The sequence below is a fragment of the Ceratotherium simum genome, chromosome 17 (genome assembly GCF_057802395.1).
Source record: "Ceratotherium simum simum isolate JZ-2026a chromosome 17, ASM5780239v1, whole genome shotgun sequence".
Classification (NCBI taxonomy): domain Eukaryota; kingdom Metazoa; phylum Chordata; class Mammalia; order Perissodactyla; family Rhinocerotidae; genus Ceratotherium; species Ceratotherium simum.
The window spans coordinates 6,080,776-6,104,475 of record NC_141916.1 but is presented as its reverse complement, the minus strand read 5'-3'; the positions used below and the strand labels follow the sequence as shown (position 1 = coordinate 6,104,475).

The 23,700-nt window shown below is 39.5% G+C and overlaps 1 protein-coding gene across 3 annotated transcripts in view; it reads left to right on the top strand.

The window, feature by feature from the left end:
• XPOT (exportin for tRNA) overlaps positions 1-20,763 on the top strand; it is a 34,808-nt gene extending 14,045 nt beyond the window's left edge. For 2 of the 3 annotated variants that reach the window (XM_087442082.1, XM_087442083.1), the window contains 16 exons: positions 959-997; positions 1,133-1,195; positions 2,165-2,289; positions 2,657-2,801; positions 2,961-3,080; positions 3,432-3,526; positions 4,395-4,464; positions 6,628-6,866; positions 7,740-8,025; positions 8,956-9,145; positions 9,964-10,080; positions 10,251-10,366; positions 11,065-11,112; positions 14,182-14,253; positions 17,464-17,520; positions 20,158-20,763. In XM_087442082.1, the coding sequence (XP_087298208.1) occupies positions 959-997; positions 1,133-1,195; positions 2,165-2,289; positions 2,657-2,801; positions 2,961-3,080; positions 3,432-3,526; positions 4,395-4,464; positions 6,628-6,866; positions 7,740-8,025; positions 8,956-9,145; positions 9,964-10,080; positions 10,251-10,366; positions 11,065-11,112; positions 14,182-14,253; positions 17,464-17,520; positions 20,158-20,184 (1,809 nt within the window). In that variant the 3' untranslated portion in view covers positions 20,185-20,763. Of the gene's footprint in view, positions 1-958; positions 998-1,132; positions 1,196-2,164; positions 2,290-2,656; positions 2,802-2,960; positions 3,081-3,431; positions 3,527-4,394; positions 4,465-6,627; positions 6,867-7,739; positions 8,026-8,955; positions 9,146-9,963; positions 10,081-10,250; positions 10,367-11,064; positions 11,113-14,181; positions 14,254-17,463; positions 17,521-18,029; positions 18,503-20,157 lie in introns of those variants that run through there. The other variant, XM_087442081.1, reaches the window with a different exon arrangement.
• Positions 20,764-23,700: the final 2,937 nt, after the last annotated feature.

Here is a 23,700-nt window from a genome sequence, read left to right as displayed (position 1 = left end):
ATTGGAAAATATAGGAAAAATGAAAATAAGACAATACCCATAATTCTACTACCTAACAATATTTACTATTAAATATTAATATATTTCTATCTTTTTTTTTTTTTTTTCCTTTTAGCACCTTAGCCAGAAAACAGGAATGGCTAGGTTCTAAAATTCCCTAGACTAACAGGCTTCAGAATTAGTTATAGGTTTAGGTAATTTTTTCATTTTGAATCTGTGTTTATTTCTAAATACAGTAGAAATTTTGTTACACATGGTTCATTATTTTAATTACATGTACATCGTTTCTTATAAACAAATTTTTACAATTAAAAATTTCCCACTAGAGAGTTGCTTCCAATAAGAACTTAAAATGTAGAAGATATTAGTCTCCATATTATAGCATGTAGCCTTTTAAAGAATTAGTAACTTCTCATTATGACGTTAGATGAAAGAGCCGTTCCTATTTTCTTTACATTGGATTTGTTGAATCAAGGCAAGCTTAAAATTATGTTTTTCCAAACTGAGTTTAGCTTCTCTTTTATTGTTGTGAACGTAACACACGTCTGCACACGCACTTTAAATAATTTTAGGCACGGTGGAAAGGTATGAAGAAACTTAAAGTCACTGTTGGTAATCCCATTGTTTATCTCAGTAGATTACTAGGCTTGTTTTGCCTTGTTTAAAAATAAGGGAAAATCATACTTTACTGTCCTCTAACCTGCTTCTCTGCTGAATGCACAATAAGTATCTTTAAAAATTAAATTTACCTACGTCTGCCTGCATGTCAAGTTTTTTACTAGAAGAGGAGTTGCTGGCTCTTAGGTTAGGTACATTTTAAGTATAGAAAGGGACTGCCAGCCTGCACTCCAGAAAGGTTTTGTGCATGTTTTAGAAGATCTTAATTAATCAGAAAAATGTCCTGATAAGCAGGTATAACTTTAGGAAACCTAATAAATTATTGCTTATTTTTTAACAGCTCACAGTGCTCTCGGATCAGCAAAAAGCTAATGTAGAGGTAATTGACTTCTTGCTTCTTTTAAACCAATGATAGAATCTCTGTCTGCAGCCTGCATTGAAATATAGCTTAATTTCAAAGTCTATCAAATTAAAGGAGACTAATTGACAAAAGATACTTTATTCTTAATTTTAGGCAATCATGTTGGCCGTTATGAAAAAATTGACTTATGATGAAGAATATAACTTTGAAAATGAGGTAAGAATTTCTCACAGAGGAGAAATCAGTTTTAATTTTACTGTTTATGTACATGAAATTAATAATTCAAGTTTTGGTTATTTTAGGGTCCTTTGAAACAAGAGCTATTTCACTAATTAGTCTTGTTCATATTGACCTCGACCTTAGGTGAAATTAATGGAAGCCTCATAATTCTTCATTTTTGGTATTTTGTCCCTTTTTAAAACAACCCTTTTGAAAAACATGTTGTAGCATTGAACTGTGTAAAATATTGACAATATTATTGGTGATCGTATCTCACTTTGTATTTAATAAGAGTGATGAGTTGAGGCCCGGTTGGGGACCTCAGATCATGTGTCTGTGGGAGAGTGGGAATGAGGCACTTATGTGTCTGGACTTGCTCTGGTGAGAAAGTCTTGTCCAGGGCTGCCAGAGAGTCAGGTTCTCCTGAAACACAAGGGCCATCATGGGCTTTCTGGCAGCTCAGTCATGGCGTGTACTCCGGCTGTGTGCTACAGTGTTCTACCCCACCTCAGGCATTCAGAAACTTGGGACTGTAAAAGGATGATAGTGGTGATGACCAACACATAGCGCACTTACGAACTGCCAGGCTCGCTACAAATAATATCTTCAATCGTACAATATTACAGTCGACACTGAGCTACAAGGAGTATAAATAAGGTGCCAGAAGTCTCGTAAAGCCCACTGGGAACCTGTTCCAGCTCTAGACTCTCGTCCTTAACCTCTTCCTCATGCTCTTTCTGGCTTTAGGCTTTCGAGGTCTAGGGCTGTGTTCAGGAAGTCTTATTTGTTAGCAGGAGGGGAGAGGCCACTAAGCATGATAAGTTTTCCTGTATAAATAAATATTGATGAAAAAAATAAAAGTATGTATTAAATTTGTAAATGCAGAAAACTAATAAGAACTCACTATTTACATGAATTTTAAGGTCTTTTAAGTTTTTAAAATGAGAATTTTAAAATACATCTTAGGGTGAAGATGAAGCTATGTTTGTAGAGTATAGGAAACAGCTGAAGTTACTGTTGGACAGGCTCGCTCAAGTTTCCCCAGAGTTACTGCTGGCTTCTGTGCGCAGAGTGTTTAGTTCTACACTGCAGTAAGTTTGTTACTGTTTCTGTAACAAGTCACCTCTTTCCTTTTCTCCCTGATGGTGGTCTCCAATAAGTGATTCACATAACTTATTTATATTACTTATTAAGATCTTACGTGTATGTCTGAAACTGCTTTTACATTGTCTCTGATTTATCGTGATCCTTGGGGGGCAAACAATGACATAAACAATAAAATGAATTACATCAGTTATTTTTACTTTTGTGATGTAAATTATGTTGCCTGGAAAAGTTATCAGTTGTATGATTTTTTAATAATGAAAGAGGTTTTTGTTGATGTCCTTGTATCCTGTGTATCACTAGTTGTGTGAAAAGTTTGTGTTCAGATTTCACTGACGTGTTATACCTTGGTAGGAATTGGCAGACGACACGGTTTATGGAGGTTGAAGTAGCAATAAGATTGCTGTATATGTTGGCAGAAGCTCTTCCGGTATCTCACGGTGCTCACTTCTCAGGGGATGTTTCAAAAGCTAGTGCTTTGCAGGATATGATGCGAACTGTAAGTATACTGAAGATAATTTATTTTGACTATAACTTTCTGTTTTCACTATAAGCTAATGGGAGTTCTTTAATTGTTATAGCTTAGTATCTGTTAATACTGGGGCATCTTGACATTGCAATAAATAAGGATGGATTTCCTGACTTTTTCCTGCTCCAGCTGGTAACATCAGGAGTAAGTTCCTATCAGCACACGTCTGTGACATTGGAGTTCTTCGAAACTGTTGTTAGATATGAAAAGTTTTTCACAGTTGAACCTCAACACATTCCATGTGTACTGGTAAGTATTCGTTTTACTCTCATTTTTTGTTATTTTCCATGTATTTCAGCTAATAAGCAGATAGTATTCTAACTTTTATAACCTTTTCCAGATCCAAAACGTCTTGAACACGCTGAAACTAACCCTACCTCCATTTCTTTAAAAAGGACAGTTTCTGTGTAATCAGTCATCTGAAACAAGACTTTAAGCCTCCAGAGTCTGTTTGTGTATAGTATGGGAATACCATATATACCTGGTTCCTGCCTCCTAGGATTAGGAAGTAAAATTTGATGTGAACACAAATATATCCAGACAATAGCAATAAAGCCTTAAGTAAGTGCAGAAAGAGTAAAGATGTCTCTGTTTCTTTAGATGGCTTTCTTAGATCACAGGGGTCTCCGGCATTCTAGCGCAAAAGTACGGAGCAGAACTGCTTACCTGTTTTCTAGATTTGTCAAATCTCTCAAGTAAGTACCAAATTTCAGCTATTACTTTTAATTCTCATTTTTAAAATTATTAAATAAGACAAATTATTTGCTAAGGCATTTTTTTTATCAGGTGTTCTTTTTTGTATCGTGATGTTATGACTTCTTTTCCTTCTCATTAGCCAGGTACTTTGTTCATCATTAAAAAGTGATCTGTTTGCATACTTTTATATGTAACACCTGCCATCACTAATGACATTAGTTACTTATTTAACCAGCAGTTTTATTGCCATGAGTCACTGTATGCTGTCCTTGAAATTCTAAAGAATATGTTCCTTGGAAATACATTTTTAACCTAATCTGTTTTGTATTGTATTGTTCTTTACTAGTACCATTTTTTGGTATGAAAACTACTTGTTCTCGGGGCTGGCCCCGTGGCTTAGCGGTTAAGTGTGTGAGCTCCACTACTGGTGGCCTGGGTTCGGATCCCGGGCGCGCACTGACGCACCGCTTCTCCGGCCATGCTGAGGCCGCATCCCACATACGGCAACTAGAAGGATGGGCACCTATGACATACAGCTATCTGCTGGGGCTTTGGGGAAAAAAAGGAGGAGGATTGGCCATAGATGTTAGCTCAGAGCCGGTCTTCCTCAGCAAAAAGAGGAGGATTAGCACGGATGTTAGCTCAGGGCTGATCTTCCTCACAAAACAGAAAAAAAAAGAAAACTACTTGTTCTTAGGCTTATATGGTTGTAATTTATAAAAATCATAGCTAGTCTTAATAATCCCATGTGACTAGCTTAGAGCTGAACTTTTTTTAGTTCTGCCTTTAAGGGGAATTCGGTATTTTAGCAATTTTTCAAGCACTATTATGTGAGTAATTGTGATTTTCCTTTTTGCCTTTATTCAGTAAACAAATGAATCCTTTCATTGAGGATATTCTGAATAGAATACAAGATTTATTAGAGCTTTCTCCACCTGTAAGTATCCTTCTAAGTTATAAGTTTTCCCCAAATATTGAGGCCGCATATCATATGCCTTTAGCCTTTAGTGTTAATGCCTTTGTGGGCATTTTATTTTAATGGGGGTGAGGGGTAGGCATGCAAAGGTTGGTTAGTTCTGTTTACCAAAACTCTGTTGAGGTATAATAAGCAAAACCTAGTAATAGAAGTAGGGATCAAGAGTTGACTGATAAATCGGGCAGTGTCAGATATGGTCTGCTCTCTCTGTACTGTTAAATGTTGGTGAAGCATTTGATGGAGAAGGAAAAATTCAAGTTGTGAATTATTCTCGATTTAGCACTGTGATCATACTGGCCATTCTCAGTGACTGCTAACTATTAGACTGAAGTTTTTCTGTGTATCTTCAGGCTTAGAGTAAAAACAAATTTTAATGCTAGTTGATCTAAATATTTTGGTGTCCATGTGTCTAGAAAGATTTAAGTTGAGATATTTTGTAAGCACATTTTGACTGATACATGTTTTTTTTGTTTTGTTTTGGCTTTTTTTTTTTTTGTGAGGAAGATCAGCCCTGAGCTAACATCCATGCCAATCCTCCTCTTTTTGCTGAGGAAGACTGGCCCTGGGCTAACATCCGTGCCCATCTTCCTCCACTTTATATGGGATGCCACCACAGCATGGCCTGACAAGCGGTGCATCGGTGCACGCCTGGGATCCGAACCCGGGCCACCAGGGGCAGAGTGAACGCACTTAACCGCTATGCCACGGGGCCAGCCCTGACTGATACAAAATTTTTTTGGGTGTAAAGCAAAATACTGACATTGACTAATTTTTTTCATTTTGATAAGTTATTACTAGCACTGCCACTTGAAAAGTGTTTAAACATGAATTAATACTTTTGTTTTTTTAACTAAGTGTCGGTATTTAGGGTGCAAAGGTTATGTAATTTCGCTGCATGAAAGGTTACTAGTGAATTATATGGTTAAATTACCTTTGCTTACATACTCTAGAAACCTACACATGAATAAGTATTTCAGTGGTTATGCCAGTTTTCCTTGGCAGTTCACACTCATTCATAAGACTTGGGCATTCAAAAAGCCATATTTAGCCATATTATCTTAGTGGTATTGGGAATTTTTCATGTTTTTCGTACAGTACATATAAACAGGACTTGTACTGAGCCTGTAATCTTTTTTAGTATATGAAAAGACCCGGTTCACATTGCCTTTACCGAATGTTGACTGCTCAGTAGGGTTGTGAGTGCTCATTTTTCGAGCACCTTATATTTGTACAGCTGCTCTATCTTTGTGTCCTCAACTGCTAGGGCAGGGCTCAGTCCCAGTGGTAGTTAATCAATGCTTTAGTTACTTCTATATAGAGACATTTCTTCTTTAAGAGAGAGGAATTCTTTTATAATAAGACTACCACATAATTTATCTGTTTTAAGACTAGGTTTTTATATAATTTTTTTCTCAATTATTTTATTGAGATCATAATGAGTTATAACATTGTGTATATAATTTATTAACAGGGAACATTAGTGTTGGACCTAGAGGGGCCTTTGATATTCTTCCCCATCCTCTTGGTCTCTCTGCATAAATGTAAAAAATAACAGTAAATGTAAAAAATAACAAAACCCATTAATAAAAATTGGCTAGTATATGGGATGTTTGCTTGTGCTTGAATGAGATCTGTTGTTTTCATTTGCAGTCTTATTTTCAGATGTTCTAAAGTAATGACTTGTGTGTGTGTGTGTGTGTGTGTATTGATTGTGTGGTTTTGTTGTTATTCAACTCTTAAACACTCTTTAAAGTATTAACTGTGTGGCCTTTGTACTAACACTCAAAGCATCTTTGTACATCTCACTTTTAGCCTCGTAATCTTACAAATAAGAGTTTTACAAAAGGAAACAAGTGAGAAGATTAACTAATAATTGTCTTATATGACCATTTGCAAAGTCTTGTCAGGGATAGAATTAGACCCGTGATCTTTTGACCTCTGATTCAGTTTTCTTTCCATTATATGGTCCTGGGAGAAAATTTGTTTTTATAAGTACTCGACCTACTTTTAATGATGAGTTGATGTGATAGATTACATCTCTTGTCTGTCCCTCTTGCACTTACTCTGCTTAAATGAGAGGAACAGAACAAAGAAAAACTGCAATCAGACTGCATTTCCTTTTAGGAGAATGGTTACCAGTCTCTGTTGAGCAGCGATGATCAGCTATTTATTTATGAGACAGCTGGAGTGCTGATTGTTAACAGTGAATACCCAGCGGAGCGGAAGCAGGCGTTAATGAGGAATCTGTTGACTCCACTCATGGAGAAGTTTAAAATTCTGTTAGAAAAACTGATGCTGGCACAAGACGAAGAAAGGCAGGCGTCTCTAGCAGACTGTCTCAACCATGCTGTGGGATTTGCCAGGTGAGTGTGATCGCAGCTAAAGTTGTAAGGTGATCATCTCTACACACACACAACCATTTACTTGGATCTTTTTAGAATTGGGCACACATGTTCCTTTTCTGAATTCAGTGAATTAGAATATTTAGCTGAAGAAGGCAATGGATCACATAACATTCTGCATTTCTGGCTTGACAACTGTCTAAAACCTTAACTCCTCTGACTTCTTTGATATAAACTCATCGTGTATTTAAGGGGATTAGCTAAAGTGTTTGTATACCAATGGCGTATTGAGACATCTTGGATCCGTCTTGGTACCTTAAAGAGAAGATCTGAGGCTTCTTAGCTGTTGCCTTGTGTCCTGAAGACCACTCAAGCTGCTGTTTTTCTCTCTCCCCATCTTGTTATTGGCAAACAATTACAGGGTGAAAGGTGTAGTGATTGCTAATTAGAAGCTATATAGAGAAATTGCTCTACAGAAGACTTCAGTGCAAAAGCTAATATTAGAGGTTGTATAAATAACTTGATTCTAAATTTACATGGGTAGTTTGCAGATCGTCTAGCACAGCCTAGTCATAGTAAGTAGATTTTTTTTTCTTTTTTCTGCATACTCTGTCAGGATCTTAGTAAAACATTAAGGTGGACTCACATTAGAGGGATTGTATTAACTACATCTCATTCATTTCATTTAATTTGAGCCCTTTCTGGAAAGGTAACTAGAAGCAATAGTTTACAAATAACTGTATTAGCTAAAGATAGATGTAATTGTGACCTGGAAAATAAGGAATTGGCTTCTTCATTTCATCAGTTTCATAATTTGTTGTGCATTGTTTTTGATTACTCCATAAAACTTGTAAAGAATAAACTTTAAACTAGTTGTCTGATTTGCTTATATAGTCGAACCAGCAAAGCTTTCAGCAACAAGCAGACTGTGAAACAATGTGGCTGTTCCGAAGTTTACCTGGACTGTTTACAGACATTCTTGCCGGCCCTCAGTTGTCCCCTACAAAAGGATGTTCTCAGAAGTGGGGTTCGCACTTTCCTTCATCGCATGATCATTTGCCTGGAGGAGGAAGTTCTGCCCTTCATCCCTCCTGCCTCAGAACACATGCTCAAAGATTGTGAGGCCAAAGACCTGCAGGAGTTCATTCCTCTCATCAACCAGATTACAGCCAAGTTTAAGGTACCACAAACCTTCAGAGCTCAGAGAATCTCCTGACTTAAAGATTAGATGTATTTATCTTTAGACATATTTTGGCGTTTGCCGATTGGTATTTTTAAAATATGAGTTAGTTGAGGACATGGATCATATGTATTTTTATCATCCCCAAAGTCTACAACACTGCCTGACACATAGATGTTTTAATAAAAATAGGCCTTATCTGTTCTGTGCAGCAGAAGAAAACTTTTATTCTGGTGTTTTAGAAAAGCAAATAAAGCAGCATTGAGTACTAAATATCTAAAGAGGTAAATAAAAAACATTGTAGTTTGGGTGCCCAAGCAGGAGTTTAAAAGTAATTAAATGTACTAAAGTCAGTGTTACATATAAGGAAATTTAACCCAAGTATAAGCTGGCTGATAAAAATGGCTAACACTTCTGTAGTGCTTTCTGTGTTCAAAATCTCTTGTAAGCATGTTCTTATACATTAATTTATTTGATCCTTGTAACAACCCTAGGAGATAGGTATTTTATAGATGAGAAAATTGAGGCACAGAAAAATTGAGGAATTTGCCCAAGGGCATGTAAAGTCTGAGAGCTCAATCATATAAATTCATTTATAATTTAGCAATAGAATTTATTTCTTGTGAATTTAAATTTGAAAATAATCCATGGCAATATTCGATTGTGAAATATGTCTGACTCCGTATTATTTTAACGTGAATCTTGAACTGTAGGAAGTGGGTTCAACTTAACCATTTTGAGGCTTTCAATAATGTTTATGCTATGTAGATTTTGTCTTAACATTGATCTTTGCTAACTAAATTATGTAAATATATATCCTACATGGAAACTCTGGGCAAAGGTTTTATGTAAAACATGTTTTTTGTACGTTTCATATTAATGATTTTCTTACTCATTTCTGAAGTAGTAATAGTTGTTTCTTATCTTCAGGTACAGGTATCCCCGTTTTTACAACAAATGTTCATGCCTCTGCTTCATGCAATTTTTGAAGTGCTGCTCCGACCAGCAGAAGAAAACGACCAGTCTGCCGCTTTAGAGAAGCAGATGTTGCGGAGGAGTTATTTTGCTTTCCTGCAGACAGTCACGGGCAGTGGAATGAGCGAAGTCATAGCAAATCAAGGTCAGGGCGAAAGCGACGCCTGAGTTGTCTGCTAATGTCCTTGTCACAGTTATACATCTATGTGAGCAAGAGCTAGTTGAAGTAAACACTGAACTTCTGAAGTGGTTGTATGTTGGCCCCTAGGATAAGAGTTCGTTAGTATCAGGGTAGGAATCAGCTTCACGTAGAGGACCTTGAAGTTAATTTGTATTCAGTTCCCCTTTTCCTAAGGCAGGTTCTTTAATGGGTTCTTTATAGCATGGCGGCTACTTGCCAGATTTGACCTGACAATTGAGTCCTGCTGGCCAATTTGCCATTTTGAAATGAAAAATAAATGGGACTGTATAGATCAACATAAAGAATTTTGCTATATAGGAAATCCAGGGGGCAAGATAACAAGGGAATAGTGATTTTTCAAAGTTTTATGCTTAAAATTTAGGAACTGAGGGGCCAGCCCAGTGGTGTAGTGGTTAAGTTTGCACACTCTGCTTCAGCGGCCCGGAGTTCGTGGGTTCAGATCCCAGGCACGGACCAACACACTGTTCATCAAGCCATGCTGTGGTGGTGTTCCACATACAAAAGAGAGGAAGATGGGCATGGATGTTAGCACAGGGACAATCTTCCTCAAGCAACAAGAGGAAGATTAGCAACAATTGTTAGCTCAGGGCCAATCTTTCTCACCAAGGAAAAAAAAAAAATTTAGGAACTGAGTTAATAAAAATTGAGGGATCTTATCAACTCTTTAAATGCTTTTGTCTTGTTACTGTATATGAAGTGAGAGCTTCAGGTTGCCTTTCTAGTTCTTTTTGAAACTGAACTCAAGTTTTTTTTCTATCCAGGTGCAGAGAATGTGGAACGAGTGCTGGTGACTGTCATTCAAGGAGCCGTGGAATATCCAGATCCAATTGCACAGAAAACATGCTTTATCATCCTCTCCAAGCTGGTGGAACTCTGGGGTAAGGTGGTTTTTCTTTAAACTTCATTCCTCAGCCTGTTTCCTAAGACTCTTAGAGATGAAATGGGACCCTGGCCCTAACACAGACGGGAGCTGAGAGTTAATTTTCCCCAGTGATAAATTAATTGACTTTCTTTTTATACAAGATGAAAATTTGAATTCTCTTGACAGGAGGTAAAGATGGACCAGTGGGATTTGCTGATTTTGTTTATAAGCACATTGTCCCCGCCTGTTTCCTAGCGCCTTTAAAACAAACCTTTGACCTGGCAGATGCACAAACAGTGTTGGTAAGCATCCAGGAATCTTGGTTCACCTTGTGTAGATCTCATGTGTTCTAACTCACAATTTCTTCTTAATATCAGGCTGATTATATTAGGTTTCATTGCCTTTATATATATATATATATATAAAATTTCAAATTAGGATTCATTTTTAAAAGGTTGATGTTACTTTCTGGACCTTTTGTGGATTCTTATGAATCCCGATGCTAAAGTTGAATGTGTAAAATCGAGCTCTTCCAGTATTAACAACCAAGACTCTTTTGGGGACCATGAAAGTGTACATAATAGAAACATTCTTTAGAACTCGACTGAGTTAGTAGTTTCTTATTACTGCTTTCGTTCTAAAACTTGTGCGTATTGGTTTTCTTCTAACCGTTAAGAGTAACTTTCTCTTCCTCGTACAATGGTTTCCCCAAATCCCATCTTCCAAACACTGAACATAAAGCAGCTGCCTTCTACTCTCTTCCCCACGACCTAGTCAAAGCTAGGTTTCATAATTCTAATTTACTGCGTGAAGACAGCACTTTCATATTTTTCTCTTTTTTTCATTTTCTGTCCAACCCACTTATTCCATCTGCCTGTGACCTTCCCTTCCTCCGTCTCTTCTTTGGAAGTAATGTTCAAGAGCAGTGGCCGGGGAAATAGAAAAGTTGGATCAGTAACTGAGAATCGACTCTATTAAAAATTAAACTTGTTTTTCTCAGGCTTTATCTGAGTGTGCAGTGACGCTGAAGACAATTCATCTCAAACGGGTGAGCTTTGGACTCTGGCCCCGTCATCTCTATCTCACGTGTATATGCGTTATGGTTTAATTGTGTTGGCCTCATCTTGTTCTTGAAAGCTGTATCTTTTATAAAAGTTAATTAACTTCCACTCTGACATTTTTGGCTATGAGGGAGGGGTTGATTGAAAGTAGCAGTATCCATCATTGTTCTTCATGTTTTGGGTAACAGGAAGGTTAAAATGTATGTTTGTTTTGGGTTGACAAAGAATGTGGAAAATCTTAACCAGAATTTCAAGATCCGGATTTCACAATCTAGTAGAGTCTTCACAGACAGATTTCTCCAGCTTCTTAGTATTACAAGTAGTTAGAGCACGTCACTGCTGTAGAACGTTCTGTTCTCTTTGTCAGTCTAATCATTTGTATAAATCATAAGTGATTTGGGGCTGAATTTAGCTGGTATGTTGCTTGGTTTATACAGTATTTTTGAATAAGTTGGGTTTTTTTTTAACAAAAATTTCTATCTCCAACTTCCCTCAAAGCCAGGATGTCCACACAGGACTGGCATGCCCACATGGCTGCAGTCCACTCCCCTCACCCCCTAGAAACAAGCATGAGCTCTTGGTCATCAGTCTCCATGCAGCTCACTCCCTCATTTGAACTTGAGTTTCTGATTCTGATAGAGATTTGAAGGGTTTTCAGTTCAGCTGCATTTTCTCTGTGTCTGCTGTGTACTAGGGTGAGAGGTATGTGTTTTGGGGCTGTGGGGGCAGTAGGGGAGCTGTATAAAGATGAATAAAAAGTCCCCCAGTATTTGTAGTGCTTAGAATCAGGGGACACCAGTCATAAACAACTCAGTGGGATGGGTTGAGTAAGTACTTTAATAGAAATATATCAAATTAGTCCCTCTATATTAAATGTAATATTGTGGGACTAAAGATGAATGAGCAGTTTTGCCTATGAAGTCAATCTAAGAAAGCCGTAAGAAAGAGGTGATTTTTTTTCTTTTCTTTTTTTTTTTTTTTTGATAGACCTTAAAACAAATGTAGATTGATTGGACTGACATGAGGAAGAGCTGGCCTGGTGGGCAAAGTTGAGTGGGTTATGAAGACAGGTCAGGTGCTGCGTGCTAGATTCCTAGAAAATAGTGTTATCCTGTTTAGCTAAAGTACGGAGGCAGAAGTAATAGCTAAAAACTAAAATGGGACTATGTGTGTTATATGTGAAAAGTGGGGAAGGCAGTAGGGTAGATAGCTAGATGGAAAAAACATTGAGAGCAGTTTGGAATATGGGTCTGAAGCAGTTAGGACTAAATACTGATTTTGGAGTCCTCAGTGTGTAGTTGGTCAAGGTGAAGAGGTAGGAATGAAGGAGACTTTTGAGACCAGGACAGAAGGAACCTCGGCTAAAGCGAGAGTCAAGAGAAAGCTACAGGTAGAAGGGAAGGTGTGAAAGCTAAAGGAAGAGGGGCACGAGAGAGGAGATTGGTTGATGTTGTTGGATGCTAGAGAGTCAAAGAGGATGGAACGACAAGAAACAGAACAGTGTTTATAGTTCAGAAGTATTTGTCTTGTTCTTAGAAGCTCTTGTTTAGACATACACAGAATTGAATCAAATTGAATATTATGTTTGAAAATGTTTTGCTTCATTGTTCTATTTTCTCATTTATTCACTTGACTGACTTCCTCATGAGGTACAAGTTTACTTTTCCTGATTAAAAAAACCTCTGCTCCATTTTTAAGTGATAACAGTGGGGTTACATGAGGTGATGAGCGGTGTGGGGGCGGTTAAGTATAGGGAGACTGCACTAAAGAAAAAGGTAGAAAGACTCTGAGAAACAGACAAACAATGCAATGTTACCTCCCCTCAATGAGGAACAGGTTTCCTTTGAAAGGTCGTTAAATTGTGACCTAGATCCATTGGGTTAGAGGGCCCGGAGTCATGGTAGAGGAGGGAACGTACAGAAATCCTTGGATTCAGGAGCAGTAATATTCAATAGGAAACCCAGGTGTTCATGCAGGGAAGTTCATTGAGGAGGAGAGATGGATTGACTTCATTTGGATGACTGTTACTTTCAGTGGGACCAGGTTGGGGGTCACCAACATATTAAAGCCTTTAAGTCATATTCAAGTTTGAAAGTGAAATTAGCTGGGTTTTTTTTTTTTTTTTTTTTTTGCTTTTTTTACATTTGCTTGAGGCCATCCTCTCAGAAACGCATTGCTATAGGAAAACTCTTTCCAAGTGTTTCCTAAGTTCCTTTGTGGCTGTTGAGAAGGGGCAGGAGTAGGGTTTAGTTTGTGGAGTTCTTCCCCCATCCCTCCACCAAGTTTATCAAGAACACCAGAATACTATAGTTTTTAGCATCTAGAAGTACTAGAAGATGCAATGAAGAGCAATGGTTTTAGAATTCTGCTTTTTGTACCAATTTTATCAACAGCACACTGTGCAAATCACCCTATCTTTCTGGGCCTTGGTCTCCTCACCCTGCTACTAAATTCCTGTTCCCTAGTTTATTGAACAGGAAAAGGGAAGTGCCTTTTTATTGCTATTATCTCCTAACCTATCATTTTGATATTTCTTGCTGGTACTTTAGTTTCTAAAGATGGTCATTATGCTGGCACTGCCCAAAGGCTTCCCTTCCTGCACCCACAGACACGCTGTAGTCCACCCAGTGGAATAGGAGGACCTCCTTGCTGTCTCCTTTCTGTGCATGGAAGGCTCTGGCTTTGTGACCTGCTGCATTTAGAAGAAGATTGTTTCACCTTTAGCACCACATAACACTAAGTAATGTTAACACGTAGTGAATACTAAGTGCTAGTCTAAAAGCTTTACATTTCTTAACTCATCCAGTCCTCACAATAACTCCATTTTTCAGATGGGGAAACCGAGGCTCAGAGAGGTTCAGTAACTTGCCCAAGTTACCAAAAATTTGCCAGAGCCAGGCTTCAAACCAAAGCAGTCTGGCTCCAGAGTCTGTGTTCTTAATCACAATCCCATATTATGTTTTAAGTTATATATACATGTTGTTCCAGTTTGTGTTTAATCATTATTAATGTCAAAGAAGAAAATAATTTAGTTACAATTATCTTTTAATTTTCAGGGCCCAGAATGTGTTCAGTATCTTCAACAAGAATACCTGCCCTCCTTGCAAGTAGCTCCAGAGATAATTCAGGTAAGAGCTGTCCTAGCATATTTTCCTCTTAATTTAATTAAAGAAATATGACCGTGTAATTCAATCTAAATTTGATTGAAGAAAGCCAAACTGCGTTCACCTTGATGTTTTATTATGTATAGGATAGCAAGGGTCCAAACTTCAGGGGATCTGTGTAATTGAATGGGAAAAATGGTATTTTTATTTTCATTAACCTTTAACAGAAATTTAATTTCCTACCATTGTGTAGGTGACAAATCACAGTAGTATTTGCATTGCTGGTGACTTTGTCACGAATAGAGATCACAGATATTTTCATATCACATTTCTTGTTCCAGAGATCTCGAAATATTATTTATACTCATCAATATTTTGAAATTATGAGTTAAGATATGCCACTAGACCTTATCTGTCTTATTATTCTACCACATATCAAAAATGTTTTTGATACCCATAATTCATTATAATTAGTTTTCTTTGTAATTTATAAATGCATTTTAAAAAACATTCTAAAAGCAGTCCCTCAGGCCCCCCAGACTGCCAGCGGGGACTACGGCACATGAGCCTCTGTTCGGAAGGTTTGTGCCAGGTGGTTCATTTCACGTGTGCCGAGTTTATCAGTGCTTAATTTGTAAATCTGAAGCTGTACTTTGAGGTAAGGGACTAGAAAGCTGTCTTATACTTTTGCACTGTTACAGAGTCATTTGTGTAATGGAATTCAGTTATTTTCTTGGCATCTAGTTATCCAGACTTCACATAGATGTAATGAGGTATCAAAGTTTTAATTAAAACTGGAGTTAGAATCGCTTGTGTAGATTCTGAGAATTGTTTCTTCATCAACATTGTCCTTGAAAAAACTGAATGAAAAGTAGGCTACATCTCACATAAGCGTAATCATAAAACTCATTTTTAGTGAATTTATGATCTCTTATTTTATGACATACCATCTTTAACTTTAGAAATATTAATGGGTTTTCTCAGTTATCAGTAAACTTGGTATAAAAGTAAAATAATAAACTAATTTTATGAGAACAATAAAATACTATTTATTCATGTGATCTTAATGCCCATCAAAAATAGCAATACACCATTTGGTTTTGAATAGCTTATATTCTCCCAGACTGCTAAATGAAACAAAATTATTCTATTTGTACCTAATAATTTGTAAAAGATGAGGATCCCCAGTTTTCTCTTTTTCATACGCTTTCTCACGACACTTCTTTGCAGAGTTGTATTGAAGAGCATTTTCTCTTTTCTTATGATCTGGCTCTGCTCGGCCGCCCCTCATACTAGGGAGAACGGCTGTAGAGACAGTTTTTGTCCCACTTGCCCTTCTCAGCTATGGGCAGCCTTGTCCAGGGGAGCCATGTTCTCAAAAGTGAAACCAGCCTGTTGACAAGTCTTACATTTGAGGATGCCATAGAACCTTTTTTGGTGTGGAACTGTTCAGGTTAATTTTCATAAGTTATAATATGGATGCTGTAGATTTGAAGCAACCTAAATGTCCATTTATGGATGAAGGGAGTATGTGGTATAGTAGGCCCCCCTTATGTGTGGTTTCACTTTACATGGTTTCAGTTACCCTCAGTCAACCGCAGTCTGAAAATATTAAACGGAAAAATTCTAGAAATAAACAATTCATAAGTTTTAAATTGTGCGGTGTTGTGAGTAGTGTGATGAAATCTCTCGCCGTCCTGCCCGGGACATGAATCATTCCTTTGTCCAGCAGATTTGTGCTGTATACACTACCTGCCCCTGAGTCACCTAGTAGCCTTCTCGGTCATCAGATCGACTGTGCAGTATCACAGTGCTTGTGTTCAAGTAACCCTTATTTTACTTAAAATGGCCCCAAAGCGCAAGAGTGGCAATGCTGGCGATTCTGATATGCCCAAGAGAAGCCGTCAGGTGCTTCCGTTAAGTGAAAAGAACATAGTCTATATGGGGTTTAGTACTTCCACGATTTCAAGCATCACTGGGGGTCTTGGGATGTATCCCCCACAGATAACAGGGCTACGGTATATACATACAATGGAATATTATTCAGCCTTAAAAAGGGAAATCCTGTCATAGGCTACAACATGGATGAACCTTGAGGACATTATGCTACATGAAATAAGCTGGTCACAAAAGGACAAATACTGCATGATTCCACGTACATGAAGTATCTAAGTTAGTCAGACTCTTAGAAACAGAAAGTAGAATGGTGGTGGCCAGGGGCTGGGGGAAGGTGGAAAGGGGGAGATGTTCAGTGGGTGTAGAGTTTCAATTTCATAAGGTGAAAACATTCTAGAGATCTGTTGCACAACAGTGTGCATGTAGTTAATACTGCTATACTGTACACATAAAAATGGTGAAGATGGTCAATTTTATGTTTTTTATCATAATTTAAAAAGAAGACAGATCTTCCTCAACTTGCAATGGGGTTACATCTGGATAAACCCATTGTAAGTTGAAAATATTTTAAGTTGAAAATGCATTTAATACACCTAACCTATCAAACATCATAGCTTAGCCTAGCTGACCTTCAGCGTGCTCAGAGCACTTACATTTGCCTACAGCTGGGCAAAATCATCTAACACAGGGTCTATTACATAATAAAGTGTTGCCTATCTCATATAATTGAACACTTCACTGGAAGTGAAAACCAGAATGGTTGTATGGGTACCAAACGGTTGTGAGTGTATCGGTTGTTTACCCTCGTGATTGCGGGACTCACTGGAAGCTCTGGCTGGTTGCTGCTGCCCAGCATCACGAGAGAGTATAGTCCTGCATCTCACTAGCCCGGGGAAAGATCACAATTCAAAATTCCAAGTATGGGGACTGGCCCCACGGCGCAGGGTTAAGTGCACACACTCCGCTGCTGGCAGCCCAGGTTCGGATCCCGGTGCACACGGATGCACCACTTATCAGGCCATGCTGTGGCGGCGTCCCATATAAAGTGGAGGAAGATGGGCACAGATGTTAGCCGAGGGCCAGTCTTCCTCAGCAAAAAGAGAAGAATTGGCATGGATGTTAGCTCAAGGCTGATCTTTCTCACAAAAAAAAAAATAAAAATGTTGAAAGTATGGTTTCTACTGATTGCATATCACTTTTGAACCATTGTAAAGTCAAAAAATCATAAGTTGAACCATCGTAAGTTAGGGAGCATCTGTACTGTGGATTTAAATTATGATGAATATAATACACTGGATTCATTCCCTTCTCTCTCTCCTCCCCGCCCCGGCGCCCCAGGAGTTTTGTCAAGCACTTCAGCAGCCTGATGCTAAAGTTTTTAAAAACTACTTAAAGGTAGGTATTTGAAGAACTTACATGTTTTCATACAATTAGGTAATGTTTCAGAGCCAAGAGAGACTACATATTACAGGATACTGTGTTATACTGTAGTTTGACCAATTATTACTTATTTGGGGATCTCTGCTCTAAAACCTGCTTTAAGAATCTGCAGTTATATTGGGCCGGCCCCGTGGCTTAGCGGTTAAGTGCCCGTGCTCCGCTGTTGGCGGCCCGGGTTCGGATCCCGGGCGTGCACCGACACACCGCTTCTCCCGCCATGCTGAGGCCGCGTCCCACATACAGCAACTAGAATGGATGTGCAACTACGACATACAACTATCTACTGGGGCTTAGGGGGAAAAATAAATAAATAAAATCTTTAAAAAAAAAAAAAAATCTGCAGTTATAGATGTTATAGTTCAGTTTTCTGTAAAGCCCCTTTCAACTGAGCACCTGCAAAGGATCATAGAAAAGTTATATTAGCACACTGAATGTTATGTGAAATTGCTCGTTTTCTTTTACAGTTTGGTGAATAGGAACTAGAGGATTGGGGCGACAAGGAATCTTTAAGAACAGTTGCCTATGTTGAGATGAAAGAAAGGAGCTACAAATATAAAAACAGGAGTATGAGTTACTTGGCTGCATCCTACCGTGACGCTTTGGAATTGTAAAACGAACAAAAAGTAGAATCTTCAGATTTGGCCATCAAGCCTCTTTTTACATTCGTAAAAATCACCGAATTAAAAAAAAAAAAAAAAGAAAAAACAACCCTCCAAGTTGGCAAGAAGTACCGAATGTTTATTTGGTATTCATGTTTACAGAGAAATCCATGAGACAGAACTCCTTGCCCTCACCTAGGTAGTCAGTCACCCAGCGCACCATGGCTGCTTTGATGCAGCAGGGACCGTGCCAGCTGCTGTAGATACCAGCAGGAGGGACTTTCCCTGCCCACGAGGAGCTTGTGTTCTGGAAATAAAATTACAGTGTGACAGGACAAGGAACTGTTCTTTATTTTTATTTATTACCTTTGTTCAGCAAATTTAAGGGCAAAGCACTATGCTGACTTGCTTAGTAGCAGGTGACTTAATGAATGGCCACCTGGTTCTTTTGCCCGAGGCATTCAATAGAACTCATAAGTCCAGGGGCTTTGCTGAGTGAATAAGTGTGCCAGCCTTTGACTAGGGTTCTAACATCTTCCCTTGTCAGTTTTTTCCCAAGTTTATCAGCTTCAGCTGACAAAAGAGTTTGTGAGAAGAATATTGAGAGTTACTGTTTATCATTGGGAACCCTCCCCACTCCCGTTTCGCCATAAAAGCTAAGTGCCCATGGAGATAGGTCTGTTCAATAACTGATCAATCAAACTGGATTAAAGGACTCAAAAAATTGTAACCCTGTGTTAGAGCTGTCTGTAACAGCAGATCTAGTACATTGTAGTAGGCTTGGGCTCCAAACAGCATTTATTCAAATGTCTTCCTCCCCAGCCCAGCTTCTTTCCAGTGATAGCATTATTCTTCTGGTTGGAAAAAATGAAGTTCCTTCTTTTGTGCCACCCGTCGCACCCCCCGCCTTCCTGGCTGTTGACCCTTAGACCCTGCTGAGTCTTTCCTCCCTCTTGCCCTCTCTTTCTGTCTCCTGCTGTTTCTCTGGTGGAGGCTTATGGTGTCTCACTCTGGTCTCCCTTCCCTGGTTCTGTCCAAGCTGATCTGTTTGAAAACATCCAACAGTCCTCTGAAATCCGTTCCCCTTCCTCATAATCTTCATAAACCTATTGTTGACTAAAAGCGAGTTCATGTTTCTTAGTTTGGCATTCAGGTTTGTTTTTTTCTTTTCACATTCTGATCTCAGACTGCCTGTCTGGTTTCTCTTGCAGGAACAGTTATTGCTATTCTTGCTGTTCCTCAAAAATTTTTCCTTATTAGCAGCCCCTCCTTTATGAATTCTACCCATGTTTGTGCGCTTACCGCAAGCACGGCTGGCCTTCTCGTAAGGCTTCCCTTTGCTCACAGAGTGACATTAGTCACATATTTGTCACATGAATGTGCAGCCTACTAGGTGCTAGGGACGCACCAGTGAATGCAGCCTTGTCCTCAGTGTGCTCGATGCCCACCCCGTGCTCTTCCCAGCGCTCACGTCACAGGTACCTGACTGCGGAAGCTGCTGCCTGGCGTTGGGTCAGCGCCTCACACAGCCTACTCGTTCATAGTCTCAAACGTTGAACTGGAAGTATTTTTTTATAATCCAATAAATAGTAAATTCCTTAAGGGATAACAACTGCTGTGTTGAGCTTTGACCTGTGTCCTCCTGAAAATTGAATTTCCCAGCATTAACTCGGACAGTAGTGCCAGTCAGCAGAAAGGTGTCAAGAGCATGTTTTCCTCTGACCGCTTGAATCTCATAGTGTTAGAGGTAATACCATATTTTCACTAATTTCCCAACTGAGTAATGTCAACATAAATTATCTCTAGACTTTATCAAATTGTCCGGAAGAGAAAGTTCTTAATTTGTATTATGTGCGGGTTTATGAAGTATGTCTTAAATATCTATTTTACTTTACAGAAGAGTGACTAGCACTGAGTAACTTGGAGCCATTCTTCAGGGGAAAGATGGCATCTTCTGACATCAGTACTAATTGTACTAACCCTTTATTTACAGGTGTTCTTCCAGAGAGCAAAGCCCTAAGGACTGGATCTCCCTGTGCCTACTTCATGATCAGGAATTCCAGTTAATAATTTATAAAGAAGCAATTTCTGTGTGCCATTCACACTGGTCTTTTTAACATTGCTTTGAGCTTACTGCAGTATATGTATTGGGGTTTTTCTGTACAATGGGTGTAAGTTTCCCTAAATACAGGTATGTGACAACAAGAGAACTTGCTTGTATGCAGTTCAAATTGTTCTATATTAAAAATGCTGTTAAAAGATACAGCAGTTATCCTAATACTTTTTTTTCCCTTTACTTGAAACTTTAAGTTCTTTATAAAGACCATAGCAGGAAAACAGTGTACCTTTTTTTAAATTGCTGAATATAAAATGTTTGAAAATTTTAATTTTCTTTTATGTGTGCCGACTCATAAAGTATGGGGGGAGTACAACAAATCAAAACTAATTTTTGTAGATAGCCATTACATTTCCTTAAACTGTTACAATGCCAATGTGTATTCTACAAAAGACAGTGATTCCATAAATTAACTGGTTAAGAGTAGGTGCCAGTGTTATACATTTTTTATAAAAATAAATAAATTTTACGTAGTGAAATCTACCAAGTCTGTTTTGGAATTATTATAAATACTTTAGCCTTATTTTCTCATCTTACCTCTTCCTGATTTTCCATTTAAAGGAGTGCATATATAAGCACATGGATGATTTATTTTATTTAATTATGCTCCTAAAAGGTTACATGCAACTTAGTTCTGTTAAATAGAGTCTTTTAAAAATGCACTAGAAAAAACCTGTGTGAATCTGTCGATAGAATTAAAAGTTCAATTTTTTCCTAACTCTTAACTGAATTTACTTAGGGCACAACGTAACTGTATGTTTATGATGCTTATAAGTGGTAGCTGCCCATTTCGTTACTAGAAGTACCTTCCCCTGACTTCCCCATTTTTATTCATGACTATGCAAGAAAGCAAGAGGAAAAATAATAGTATCATTAGTAGTATTGGAAAATTTAAAAAGGAGGGACAAAACTGAGCAGCAGAATTCCTACGGTCATTTAAGTTTGAATTCTAAAAGCCCAAGTAAGATTTTACGGGAGGGTTGGGTATTTTTTTAACCTTTGGCCCATGTGGTCCGTAGGGCTTTCATGGATGGGCTTCAGTGATCTATAAAGTCCCTAAAATTGTTTTCTAAATTGAGTACATAAATCTTTTTCTGGGGTTAATTCCAGAAGAGATTTTAAACATTTTCCTTACATCACAGAAGAAAGGTACATACTAAACTGACAGTTAATTGTAAAAATAGATCAGTGGAATGTATATTATACTTTAATAAAAATGTTTTTAGGGGCTGGCCTGGTGGTGTAGTGGTTCAGTTCATGCGCTCCGCTTCGGCGGCCCGGGCTTCGCAGGTTCAGATCCTGGGCGCAGACCTACACACCACTTACCAAGCCATGCTGTGGCAGGCATCCCACATAAGAAATAGAGGAAGATGGGCACAGATGTTAGCCCAGGGCCAATCTTCCTCAGCAAAAAGAGGAGGATTGGCAACAGATGTTAGGTCAGGGCTAATCTTCCTCGCCAAAAAAAAAAATGTTTTTAAAATAGGTAAGTGAAAGCTGAATGTTTGTCTAAGTTCCCCTGTACTATGAGAGAGCTAATTCATCTATTGCCATAGTACTAAGTGTTCAAAGTATACTGAGTTGCATAGCATAGTGGTTAAGAGTTTAGGCTCTGGATCCAGATTAAGTAGGGGTTCAAATAACAGTTCTGCCAGTAACTCATTTTAGAACCTTGTGCAAGTTAAATAACTTGTCCCTGCCACAGTTTTCCCATCTGTAAAGTGGGGGAAATGATGGTAGCTACCTCATAGCTAAGAATTCAATAAGTTAAACATGAAAAGAGCTGATTACAGTACCTGTACATGATATTAGCTGTGGTTGCTGTACTATTAATTCCACATATGTAAAGGTGACTTTTTCCCTGGCTTGTTAAAGCCCTTCAGAAGATTCACGTGTGTTCAGAGCTAAGAGAAATCAGGAAATGGAAATTATGAGTCTAACAGAAATGCAACTTCATGTTATATATAATCATGTATAATAGTTCCCATCTTCATTCCCTGAAGTTGCCAGAGCATTTAGGGAGGACCATAGCAATTAGAAAACTCTGTTCCATCATGAAGTACTTTATTTGTATTTTACTTAGTTTCCAAAAGCAAGCACCCAAATAATTGTCTCAAGGGTGAATCTCACGTGTTAACAGCTTGTAAGATCATTGAGGGAAAAAACTTGGGCATTCGTGTGACTGTGGAACCACAGGGATTTTGTGATGCCTGGGATAGTTCTGTGCCTGACAGTTTATTGAAATTTTAAATGCTAACATTAATTGCTTCACAAACGGCCTGTTAAAAAAATGCTGTGGCATTTCAGTGTGCATCTCTTGTTATGTGGTGAACGTTTCTTGCATACAGCTGAGCTGCGGGTTTTAGTGTTGTAAGGGGCTTTGACAGGTCGTCGTCTTGGCATTAGATGCGGGAGCACTGAAATTGGTTGGAATTATAAGCAGTGAATAGATTTGTTGTTACAAGTGATTCCATCACTTAAACATTGTTTACAACTCGAATAAAGGAACTTCCTTTGTAACCACGCATTACAGCGGGCTTTTGTCATCTCCGTTGTGCATATGATGCAGTAGGCTCAGAGAGGTAAAAACCACCACCCTGCTTGGAGTCAGCGTTTGGCAGGGAGAGCGGGACTGCACCCCAGGTCTGTTCCGTTGGAAAGCCTCTGCTCTCCGCCTCCGTGGCTCCCGCTGCATCGCCGGTCGCTGTTCTCTCCCGGGAAGAACACCCTGCTCGGTGGGCAGGGGTCTCGCGTTCTCACGTCGAGAAAGGCCGCGGCGCCGTCGGTGGGCAGCAGGGGTCGCTCCGGGGCACGGCTGCTTGAGATCTTAGCGGCACGAACACCGCCGCACCTGATTCTAGTCCCCGAGTTCCCCGATACTGCCGTTTTCCACAATTCCGCGTAGGAGCGGCCTGAGCGAGCTTGCTCACAACAAGGGTTTCATGTGGGAATTATTCTGAGGCGATCATCGGGCTCCCCTGCAGCCCACGTCTTCAAAATCGCCTCTATCTGTCCCTCCGGGCCATGCCATTCCCCAGGGTTAGCCCCGCGCGCGTCCAGCCTCCTGCGCACCCGCGACCACTGGACCGTTTGTCACCACGTCGCCGTCCCCACATCCCCGCGCTGCGCTCCGCCTGCGGCTGCGGGACGGGGCGGGCTTTGCCGCCGTGGGAGTCGGGACCGTTGTCTCACCGCGCAGGGCGGCCCGGCTCCACCTCAGAGCCGGGGGCCAGGCAGAGGGCGTGGCCGGCCCGCCTCCGGCCTCCCCCGCCTCCCGGCCTCCCCCGCCTCCCGGCCTCCCGGCAGAGCCCGGGCGCCCGCCGCCGCAGCGCGGGGGCCGGGCGGAGGCGGGGCTGGCCCCGCGCGTGCGCACGCGCCCCGCCCCGCGCGCCGGCCGTCGGTCACGTGGCCCCGGCCGCG